The 11771-nt window shown below is 43.3% G+C and overlaps 1 protein-coding gene across 3 annotated transcripts in view; it reads left to right on the forward strand.

The window, feature by feature from the left end:
* Window positions 1-10918, forward strand: part of LOC5564043 (MAM domain-containing glycosylphosphatidylinositol anchor protein 1) — a 237226-nt gene extending 226308 nt beyond the window's left edge. For 2 of the 3 annotated variants that reach the window (XM_021848091.1, XM_021848106.1), the window contains exons 12-13: window positions 2226-2691; window positions 10198-10918. In XM_021848091.1, the coding sequence (XP_021703783.1) occupies window positions 2226-2603 (378 nt within the window). In that variant the 3' untranslated portion in view covers window positions 2604-2691; window positions 10198-10918. The remainder of the gene's footprint in view (window positions 1-2225; window positions 2692-10197) is intronic. The other variant, XM_021848100.1, reaches the window with a different exon arrangement.
* The last annotated feature ends 853 nt before the right edge of the window (window positions 10919-11771 follow it).

The raw sequence follows: 11771 nt of genomic DNA on the forward strand, positions 1-11771 counted from the left end.
CCGGTAGTCCTCTATGGACATGAAGCATGGGCCATGCTGGAAGAGGACCTTCAAGCACTTGAAGTGTTTGAACGAAGGGTGCTCAGGACCATCTTTTGCGGAGTGCAGGAGAACGGTATGTGGCGGTGGAGAATGAACCACGAGCCCGCTAGGCTGCGCTGGGCAGGGCATGTTGCAAGACTACCGGACAACAATCCTGCAAAGATGGTTGTTGCGTACGCAAGTACATCTTTCGAGACCACTGTGCACAGACAACGTATGCTACGCAAATCTGGCAACGTTGCATCTCCACACATCATCCTGTGCGCAAACGGAGCGCAAAGCGAGCAGAAAGCAGGATGGAAATTTCCCCAAAACGACGCAAAGAAATTTACCTCCGTCGCGATGCGTGGAGACTCGACTTGCGAAACAGGCTCCAGCACGTAACAAAAAGGGGGCTTCGTGGCCTTGCGGTTAGCGGCGTCAGTCGTCTAGGCATATTGTGCCATGGGGTGTGGGTTCGATTCCCGCTCCAGTCGGTGAAACTTTTCGTCAAACGAAAAATTCATCGCTGGGCTACTGGGTGTTTCGTGTTGTCCGTTGCCTAATGTTAGTGATCGTTCAGTCTGTGCAGCCTATGTGCTGAAGACGGTGTGAATTGTCTTTTTTAAAAAAAAGGACGAGCAAAGGAGCAGCCGCATCAGTATTTTTCCAACGAGTAGAACGACCAACACGGCACCAAGAGAAGATAGAAGTGAATTTATGTTAAGTTAAAGGTAAAGCTAGTTCAATCAAAGTGAACAAGTGTTTTTCTTGGCTTAGCCAATTCATTTAGCCGAACCCCAAGGATTCTCCTCACGCTGAGTCCACCGCCAGATACAGCAACTTGGGCAAATCACCGAAATTAAAGTCCACGAGATCATCGCCCCGAACAATGGTGTTCGCGTCGAATACGCTTGGCACAAGAAGGCGGGGAGCATAACGAGCAAGGTGGCTTGATCAGGTGTAACAAGATCTGGAGAGGGTGGGCCAAAATAGAAGTTGGAGGGACACAGCCATGGACCGCGTGAATTGGCGTAACATCGTTAACGCGGTTTTATCAAATTAATTGATCCTAAGAGGCGAATAAACCCTTCTGGTTTAAAACCTCTCTAATAAACGCAAAAAAAAATTAATTGATGAAACACCAGCTAAATAAATAAATATTCCCAGCTCCTGGCGTGATGTTACTATAAAGTTTATCCCGAAAAGAAGACGTGCGTCGTATGAAAAAGCGAAATGCCTGGAACGCATTATCGAATATCACATCTGTGATGTTTATTTGGCAAAAATACCTGTTCATGTGAATCAACAATGTTAATCCCATATTAACTTCAATTCAAATGCGCCAGCTCATGGAACGACCAAATGAGCTGATTTTTTCAGAAAGGCTTCCTCTAACCCCAAGAAATAATCCTGGAGGGTGCCCCGTGGAATCATACAACTTTATTTTTCTCCCATACTGAGCTGAGCCAGTCTAATCAACATGCTTTCCAATCTGGAAAGTCCTGCAATCAACCGACCAAAAACATACCTTGCAGGAGTTTGATTTTCCGAAAGTTGACAGAAAAATCTGCAATTTAATCCTAGTGTGATATGAGTCCAAGTGTGTGCTGACATTTAACAAAATTAGGTGAAATTCATTATGATTTCCTCATGCATTTTACTGCTTTTAGGAGCTAAAAATACAAGCATGTTGGTAATTTCATGGAATCCTACATAAGAACTTTCTAAATATTTTACAACAATACAAAAAAAAATTGGAATTGATACTGTAAGTTAACTTTTATCCGCCTTTTTATCACTTTGCGAAGTTCTAATTTTAAACGAGACGATACCTGCTTTCTCATTGCAATATGTTCTCTATGATGTCTATCTTGGGTTCAATAGGTTATATTTGACTCTAATTGTTCAATAACTGTGAGATGATGGTACTGTTAAATTTGCAACACAATTGAATACAGTGTTATGAAAAACAAACCTCCCAAATTGAGTGAACTCCAACCTTCTTTGTTGTCCCGCTTTGGCACAGCTCCAACTTAATACCCGAACCAATTGGTTGGCTTAATTAACAAACAGTTCGATATTTCTTCTTCGCCACGGCAGATAATTCCTTCCGGGACCTGATCGCCATAATAATGACTCTTTCTCTCTATCTCTCTTGCAATTGTTCTAATTTCTCCCGCCTGAATAAAAACAATGACCAGGAAATCAACTCAACGCCCAACATTGACCAACCCGAGGAGAATAATAAAATCCACAAAAACGGCCGCCTGTACAAGGGTTTGCAGAGCAGCGAGCACAACGTGATGAGCTCGGGAGCAGTCGGCAGCAGAAGCAGTAGTAGTCATCAACTCTTCCATCCGTTCCATCTGCACCATCGGCCCCATCAATCATCCGGCGGATGGTCCGCCGGGGCAAAGCTGTTAATTGTCCTGCTGGTGCACCTACGCCAACTGCTGATCCGGCTACTAAAGCTGGCATTCCGTATGGTGCAGACTGGCTCTAGATGCTGCTGCAGGAGGATAATCTTCCGAAGTTGGACGGACGATTCGCCCTCGTTTCTGTTATACTCGTCGTTGTGATTTTTGCTGTTACTTCTGCTAGGTGTGCATTTGAGCGTTGAATAAAGGCTGCTAGTTATTGGAATAATGTGGATAATGTAAGCAAGTTGTAAGTATTACCAATTTTTTTATATGTATTTGCTTTTTAGTTTTTCACTTATCAATTTAGTAGTTCAACCTATTTCGCAAAATGTTATACATAAATCATGTAAAGTTATACATCAAAGTTTTTTCTCACAAAAATGTTCATAGCTTTTTAGTACATTTTGACAAACCATATTCATTTAACAATCCGTTGTCTCTACTTTGCCTTTCTTGGTTGGTGAAGAGTCTTCGATAACCGGGTTGCGCTATCTATATCGTGCTGGAGGGGCCACGGTGTTGATTATGGATTTTAAAAAAAACCTGCATGTCTCAAATTTGGGCTGATGACAGCCGAGGACTGCCTTTTTCATTTGCTGGTAAAATCAAAATAATCCATCGGGGGGTCTAGAGCAACTTTTTTTTTTTGTTCTTTGTCATATTAATTTAAGTGTCCAATACATTACTTAATTCAAATAAGGCGCACTGTTAAAACTGTTTAAGATGAAAATCAAATTCTTGGAAGCACTTGATTTTTGACTTGAGTTTCACGATTTTGTAAATCTATTGCTTCAAACGATGCTCGTTGCAGCTATCCAGTCCAACACCTGTGGAACATTTGGTTTGATAGCTAATCTGTTGCTTTGGATAAAGAGTCAATCATATTAACAGTTTAATGCCGTCATCCAAGAATGCAAGGCAGAATGTTTGATGTTCAGTCATATAGCTTTGTCAGCCAATAGATTTAGATTTGGCGAACTTTCATTTATTACATTTATTACATGCTAAAATTTCAAATTTTGAAAGAAGATCACCAGCACTTATACTCTGTTGGTCCCAAACAAGGCTAACGATGCTACGACGTACGCTGCGTTTCTCAAGAGCGTCAGAGAAGACCCGATGTTATGGGATCTGGGCGAAAACGTGGTCAGAGCTAGACGTACCCAAATAGGTGCGATGCCCTTTGAGATGAAGAAGAATCTTTCATTTGATAGTTTGGTTGTTTATTAGCGCATGGCTTAATCGCTGAGTGAAAAGGCAGAAGGGAAGGCTTTATGTCCGGATATTGTACTTTTTTTTGCAAGGATCTGGACGAAATTACATTACTTTTCCAAATGGCTAACACATTCATCAGTGTTTTTTTCCTTTTTTTAATCAAAGGCTGTTATTTCTAGTTATATATCACAACGGATATTGTGGGCTGCTAGGTACTGCAAATAATCTTGATCTAACAACTGACAAACCATTTGACCTGAAAATTCATTCGGTTGCTTCTAGGTAATGTAAATTGTCCTGACCTATCCCTGAAAGTTATCCATTCGCCTTACGGCTCATTAGAACTATCGGCTATTTTCGTCCTAATGACCTTTTTGGCCTATTGACCGTTTCGGCCTAATGGCATTCGGCCTAATGACTTTCAGCCTAACGACATTCGACCTAACGAGATAGAACCGTTCAAAGCTTGCAATAGGTAGGACAGATCCAAAATGTGCTGGAATTGTAGGGGAACGGGTCATCTTGTGAAATACTGCACGCGAACACCCAAGATGCACGCACTCCATAAGATGGAAACGACAATCAAACGGATGGCTTCAATTGCCCTGCCTACAAGAGAGCGATAAAATGACAATATTAATGGAGATAACCCAGATCAATCTGAACCAAAAAAACTGATTGCCCTTCATTGCTATCACAACTTACCTTCAACATTCCATACCGTGGTCTTCGATCCTGCACATTTCGTTTTCCTCGAAGTGCTCGCACAAATTATGGACACAACGAACCGTAACTTTTCAGCAGTATGGAAGATCCAGAAGCTGGTACTGCTGCCAAAGCCAGGAAATCCACTGGGAGATCCAGCCTCGTATAGGCCCATATGCCTCCTGGATACGCTCGGAAAATTCCTGAAAAGAATCATTCGTAACAGGGTGATGAAGTGTACGGAAAGTAAGCGCAAGTTGTCGAATATGCAGTTTGGATACCGCAAAGGCATATCGACGGCCAGCGCTTTGGAGCCGGCCTTCTAGATCCTAAAGCGCTACTTCCAGAGCAGAATCATGGTGTGCTAAGTGAAAGAAGGGCGCAAGTCAATGCAAGTGACAGCGGGCGCCCCACAAGATTCTCGGTTCAACTTTTTGGAACGGGATGTATGATGGAGTTTTGACACTGCCGCTGCTCAGGAAGGTGAAGATGGTTGGTTTTGTGGATGATGTGTCGACGACACGTGTCACTAACGATGGGGAGACACTGGAAAAAGTGGAGTTGTCAGTGATGGAAACAACTGACGCAATCAAGTGTTGAGTAAGCAGAGTCAAACTGCAGAGTGCTCACCACAAAACAGAGGTGCTGCAAGTAAGCACGAGTAGGACTGCGTGGATAAAGAAAAATGGACACACCGGCGCGTCCCAAACCTGTCGACGTCGATGAATAGGAAGCATGGAGAGGTGAGCTTCTACCTAACGCAGTTCCTATCAGGTCATGAAAGATTGAAAAAGTATCTCTAAAGATTCGGGCACGCAGAGTCGGTACACTGCCCAGAATGCCCAAACATCGAGAAGACACCGCAACATGTAGTTCTTGACTGCCCAAGATTCACGGAAGGGCGGAATGAAATGCTTGGAAGCAGCGTCTCCAACAACAACGTGCAGAAAATGTGTCAATACGTAAGTAAGTGACAAGCGGTGAACAGAGTGATAACGCAAATCATGTCCTCGCTGCAACAGAAAAGTCGAGAAGACTAGAGGGCGTCGGGCCACAATCGGAGATATTGTCCTCCCTTGAGGACTAGGCCGAGTAGTTTTTCACGTAGTATCGGTGATGGGTAGACGGAGCACCTGGGAACCGGAAGCCTTCCTCCACCGGAATCGTAGGACTGACCTCGACACCAAATCGATCAGCATCGAGTTGAAGGTCGGAGTAGACTAGATCCTCCATCGGCTACTAGTTGGGTAGACCGCGAATTAGCACCGGCAAATGCTAGTCGGGGTGCCTTTGATCCGGAAGTTTCCCTCCATCGGAATCGCAGGACCGACCTCGGCATTTGTCCGGAGTGCATAGGTTCGGAAGATCTTCCGTCGCCGGAGGTTCAGAATATCTTCCTTTCAGAGGCGAATGAACCGAACGGTTCAAAACCTCTATAAAAAAATATCTTCCTACTTCGCCGGAGTAGGATGATCTCCTGCCGGGGACTATTCCGAGTAGTACGTAACGGATCACCGTCCTGTGCCGTCGGAGCGCCAGTGAACCGAAAGCCATTCTCTAACCGTAATCGCTGAACCGACTTCGACACTCTACCGGCCAACAACGGAGTAGGCTATAGCTTCATCATCAGGAACTACGCCGAGTAGTATCGCTCACGACGCCCTTCTGGTTTTTGATCGTCAGGGCGCTTGAGAACTGGAAGTCACCCCTCAACCGGAATCGCAAGACTGACCTCGGCATCCAACCGATCGACTTGAAGAGCATGACGAGCAGTGCAGTGGAATCAAGCGAAGCAACAAGCACATGAACATTTATCATAAAAAGTCTCACATGACGCTGCAGAGACAATTCGCTGCCAGAGCGAATAGAGCAAGAGGTCACTAAAATGCGTAGAGGCATCAACAAGCCCTCAGCCCCTTGGAGTAATACCATGAGGTAGTTCCAGGGGGGTGTCGTAAGAGGAGGGGGATTCGCTACTGCGCAGTAGTGACTCTGGATGTAAGGAACGCATTTAATAGTGCCAGTTGGGCGGCTATTGCCGATGCGCTCCTGCGTCTGGGGATACCCGAGTACCTGTACAAGATTCTCGGAAGTTACTTCCAGAATCGGGTATTAGTCTATGACACAGAGGTGGGTCGGAAGTGCTTTCACATAACCTCAGGAGTCCCGCAAGGTTCCATCCTGGGCCCGGTGTTATGGAATGTCATGTACGACGAGGTGTTGAGATTAAAATTCCCGGCGGGTGTGGTCATCGTTGGCTTTGCCGACGATATTACGCTGGAGGTCTACGGTGAATCGATCGAAGAAGTGGAATTGACTGCAGCCCACTCGATCGCAATTGTGGAGGAGTGGATGAGCTCCAGGAAACTGGAATTGGCTCACCACAAAACTGAAGCGGTTGTTGTCAACAACCGAAAGTCGGTGCAGCAAGCGGTGATCAGTGTAGGCGACTGCACGATCACTTCGAAGCGCTCCGTCAAACACTTGGGGGTGATGATCGACGATAAGCTTACCTTCGGTAGCCACGTCGATTATGCCTGCAAGAGAGCCTCCACAGCTATTGTGGCACTGTCCCGGATGATGTCCAATAGCTCTGCGGTGTACGCCAGCAAGCGAAAGCTTCTGGCCAGTGTCGCCTCGTCCATACTGAGGTATGGTGGCCCGGCTTGGGGCACGGCCTTAAGTACCAAGAGCTACCGTAGCAAGCTAGAGAGTACTTATAGGCTAATGTGCCTGAGGGTTGCGAGCGCGTACCGTACCGTGTCACACGATGCACTCTGCGTCATCACCGGTATGGTGCCTATTGGTATCCTTATCATGGAAGACATAGAGTGCTTCGAAATGCGCGGCACAAGAGGCATACGCAGGACTGCCAGACTGGCCTCCATGGTCAAATGGCAGCGTGCGTGGGACAGTTCCACCAAGGGAGTGTGGACTCACAGGTTGATTCCGAGGTTAGATATCTGGGTCAATAGGCGCCATGGGGAACTAACATTCCACCTGACACAGGTCCTTTCGGGCCATGGTTGCTTTAGACAGTATCTACACCGTTTCGGTCATGCGGGTTCTCCCGAATGTCCAGTTTGTGCAGGTTTAGAGGAAACGGCGGAACACGTTTTGTTCGTGTGCCCGCGTTTCCGCACAATGCGTGATCGCATGTTAGCCACATGCGGTCGGGACACGACTCCGGACAATTTGGTCCAGAGGATGTGTGAAGACGAGTTTGGCTGGAATGCCGTTTCATCGGCTATCACCCACATCGTCTCGGAACTGCAAAGGAGGTGGCGAGTGGACTCGAGGAGTGGCTAGTGCAGACGCTAAACAACAGGTGGTCCAAGGGTTCGCAGTCGGCCACGTAGGTCATACCGGTGCCCTACGGTCGAAATCGACCCTTACAGCGATTAAGTGGCCGCGGGGAGAACATCCTGGTAGCGCTGCTGTCGTGGCGCCGGCCTACTGGGTGGATACGAGCCTCTGGTTGTTCGGGGCAGGTGGAGGCCCCTTCGTCAGCAATCCTAGCTGGTGCTAGCTGATAGGGCCTGAGCCTTCAGTAGGTCAAATTGCGAAGCCCGCAGTATCAGTTCTTGATACCTGCGGTGCAGCTGGGCGCGGGCGTAGTGGTCGACCCTGCCCGCTTTCAGCGGACAACGGGAGGTGAGGACCACTTGGGAAGCTGGCAAAGCGCCAGCATGCTACCTTGGTGGACCCCCCTAAGCGTGTCATCGATGTTCGTTGCTGCATGGCTACGCAGCTAACCTGGAGGATGCGATGTGCAATAGCCCCTCTTCGAAGCAATGCCTTCTTGGTGGTCCCGGAGAGACGAAGGGTTTGGCGGCAATGGAAATGGTTTAGTGGGTCGGGGGTGTAGTCCTGTTTACTGCTTGCATGTAGTAAATGGTCCCTAACCCCACACGGCGTCTGTTGAGCAGATTATCCCCCCATTGCTTAGAAGAAAAAAAAAAAAAAAAAAAAAAAAAAAGGGGGGTGTCGGACTTGTAGTAAAAGCCAAATAAAGGCGGTACAGAGTAGTTTTCTCCTGTTTTCTCTGTACCACACTTGAGAAGTGCATATGTAATAGACCGTTGAGTCCCAGGCAATCAACTGGCTGGTTCCTTATTTAAATACGTTAACACGTATTTCATGTACGTTCGCTTGGTTCATTTTTTTTTATTATGCAAATGGCTTTATGTCAAATGAGGTAGAGACAAAACTTAATGGCATCGTAAAGAGGAAGGATGTAGATTTTATTTGAATCCAATAAAATAGCATTTTTAAGTGCAAGTACTGCAGTCAACTCTCCATAACTAGATATTGAAGATACCCTCGAGTTAAGTAGGTATCGAGTTCTAGAACACAAAACCAGTTCAAATGCGACGCAAGTGACCATCGAATTTGCCATGTAAACCAACTTTTACTATGGTTCTCTAACTCGATATCGAGTAAGAAAGAGTTGTCTTTATTAAATTTATGTCCTTTAATTTTTAACTTGAAGTTATTTGAGTAAAATAAAACGTACGCTATCTAGAACAGTATTTCTATATCATATACAAACGTGTTTTTTTCCTAAGTAGAGCATCAGTGGTTTCAAGAATGACTAAAACATTAATCCCATTTCTCACTCGCTACGGCAGTCTGTTCGAATTCATTATTTGATACCAATCACACAACAGTTAGTTTAAATTACCTCTACAGTTTTTCTCCGCCTTCATCGAAAGAGTTGCACTGCTATGTAACTTATTTCAAAAACGAAGTGCAAAGTAGGACCTCCAACAGACAGACCTGCAAATATAAGCTTCCAGCAGCAGCTGTTGAAGCTCGTGTCGAAAGTCAGCCTTATTGTGGCACTATTTGCGCTGAACGATCTGGTCGTAGTGCAGCATTTTGCATTTCCCCGTTCCACCAAATGATTGCATTGCGGTGGATATAAAAAGTTTTCCACTTCATTTACTCGTTATGGTTTTGCACTGGTGTATTTAAATAACGTTTGTTTCTGTTTAATGCACCACCATCATCGCTTCGGGTGTGGCGTTGTCAGTTCGAGATACTAATGTGGATAAACTTGGATAGGTGTACGGGTGATTAAACTTTGCGATCCATTCCAACAACCGAACTGGTTGTGGTGTACATTTTTCTATGGTAAACTTGTATTCTTCATAAGTTGTACGAGTATGAATTTTTTTCATTTGTTTAAATGTATGTAACTCTTTTACTTTGAAAAATACTAGAATAAATCTCTGGTAATTTTTAAAGAATAATTCTGGAACGACATTCCAGAAAAAATAACACAATACTTTAAAAAAAAAATCCCTGAACAAATTGATTGGAAAATTTTTGAGAACTATCGCTGAAGAGCTTTTGAAAGGACAGAACGTATTCCGCCAGAAACATTATAGGAACATTTAAATTTTCTTAGGTAACTTTATTTATTTTATCAATATTGAAGAGAATATTTGAGAAATTTTCTGGTCAGAAAGTCTAAAGAAACTTCACAAAAAATCTGTTGAATAATCCTGGGAATGATTTTTCGTGGGAATCTCAGGCCCTCCACAAAAAATTCTAGCTACGCCACTGCAAATCATCATGACATTTATAACACTTGTTTTGAATTGAACTAAAAATCTTTAAGAGAAACTTGTGCCCCACTTTACTCTATACAAAGATCAAATACAGATTTAGTATAAAGCCTTGTTGTGGGCCATTATTGTAACAAAAGATTTACAAAATGAAAAATTCAATTTGATTTTAAAATTTTAGCGTTTTACTTATGACAGTTGAATTGCCGTCCGTCAAAAGAGTCTGACATCTTCGTTCTTTTCTTTTTGCCTTTTTTCAGCTTCCTTCAATCACCTTGAAATAAGTATCATTGACAAGTTGACAGGTATCGAACAAAGTGGTAAAAAAGCTGAACGATAAATCCATTCCCTCACTATCCTCGATCGCACCGGCAACTGTCACCCATAAACTCTTTCGCTGATTGCTTCTTCGTACGGAATGTGACACCCAGATTATTAGAGTACAGAGTGAAGTGCACCCCATTTGTCTCGGTATATTTTAAGGAGTAAGTGCCAAAATGATACTGAATAAGGCGACAGATAAAAGGAAATGCAGACGAAAAGGTGAGCCAATAAAAAAATACCTCATCTGGCAATCAGATGAGCAAATCTTAAAGTCATACACACACGAGCATAAAAGAAGCTATATTCATATTCATAACCGATGCAAAGTCGGAAACAATATATGCGTTATTTCAAATGCAAAAATATGGAACAGAATGAAAAAATAAAAGTTTTTATGACGGTAAAAATGTGGCGCTTATTGTTACGTCGTGGAAGGATAGCATTCATGATTGTGGTAAGGTATCTCGTCTGAAGGAAACCAAAAAGGACGAAAAACACACTACGCTATATACATAACGGTAGATAAAACAATATTCATAAAACACGATCACTTTAGCCAATTAACTGACGATACAGCCACATGGATGCAAAGAAAAGAAACACTATAAGAAACATTTCATGAACTCACACGAGCATTAGCGACAAATATGGTGCAAATAATATCAGAGTTAATGAAATCAAGAAAAGCACTATGGACTATGAGAATGTTATAGGAATTGTAACAAAATATTGAACCTCCCTTATGGCTATTGAGAATGTGTAAATATGGATAATAATATTCATTATAGTAATAATGACAACTCATAAAATAAAACAATACAAACTATGAAATATACAAATTTATTTATATTTTAAATATCTAATCCGAAATTATTCCTAAGATTCATTTTGATGACAATTTTTGCAAACGCTGTCATTTTTATCGTGTGTTTTAAGGTGTGTGCCTTGAGAGGCTTAGATTTCGTCAAAAAGGAAAACAAAAAATATGTGGTTGAGAAGGAGCAAAAAAAATCAACCGCATTAAACGATAATTTGGCCAGTTCGCTCTCAAAGATCGTCTGAATGCGATTCGGTGTTTGGGTTGAGTTCGGGTAGAGATAAATGAGAGTAAAAACCGTGAGTATGACTCTGAATTGTTTGACGGTTCGGCTTGGGGTGGTTGTTCGGTATCCAACCGAACTGAGATGATACGGAAAAGACGGTGGTAGGTCATCTGGCATAAAGTCGTTTGGCATAAAGCCATTTGGCATAAAGTCGTTTGCCATAATCTCCATTTTGCATAAAGTCGTTTGGCATAATAGTCGTTTGGTATACTGAGTCTGAAAGCAAGAATTTCTTAAGATGACATTAACTTTTACGTTTCTATTGAATCTTTCTGATGATAAAAAGCTTGTTGTGGAGTCAATTGATACAAAATGTGACTTTATTCAACGATCATATGCTCTTCAATAACCTAAAGCATATTAGGAAAGTTATTGCCAGTAGTATTTTATTATTTTTCCAGAAATAA

The sequence above is a fragment of the Aedes aegypti genome, chromosome 1, assembly GCF_002204515.2.
Source record: "Aedes aegypti strain LVP_AGWG chromosome 1, AaegL5.0 Primary Assembly, whole genome shotgun sequence".
Lineage (NCBI taxonomy): Eukaryota > Metazoa > Arthropoda > Insecta > Diptera > Culicidae > Aedes > Aedes aegypti.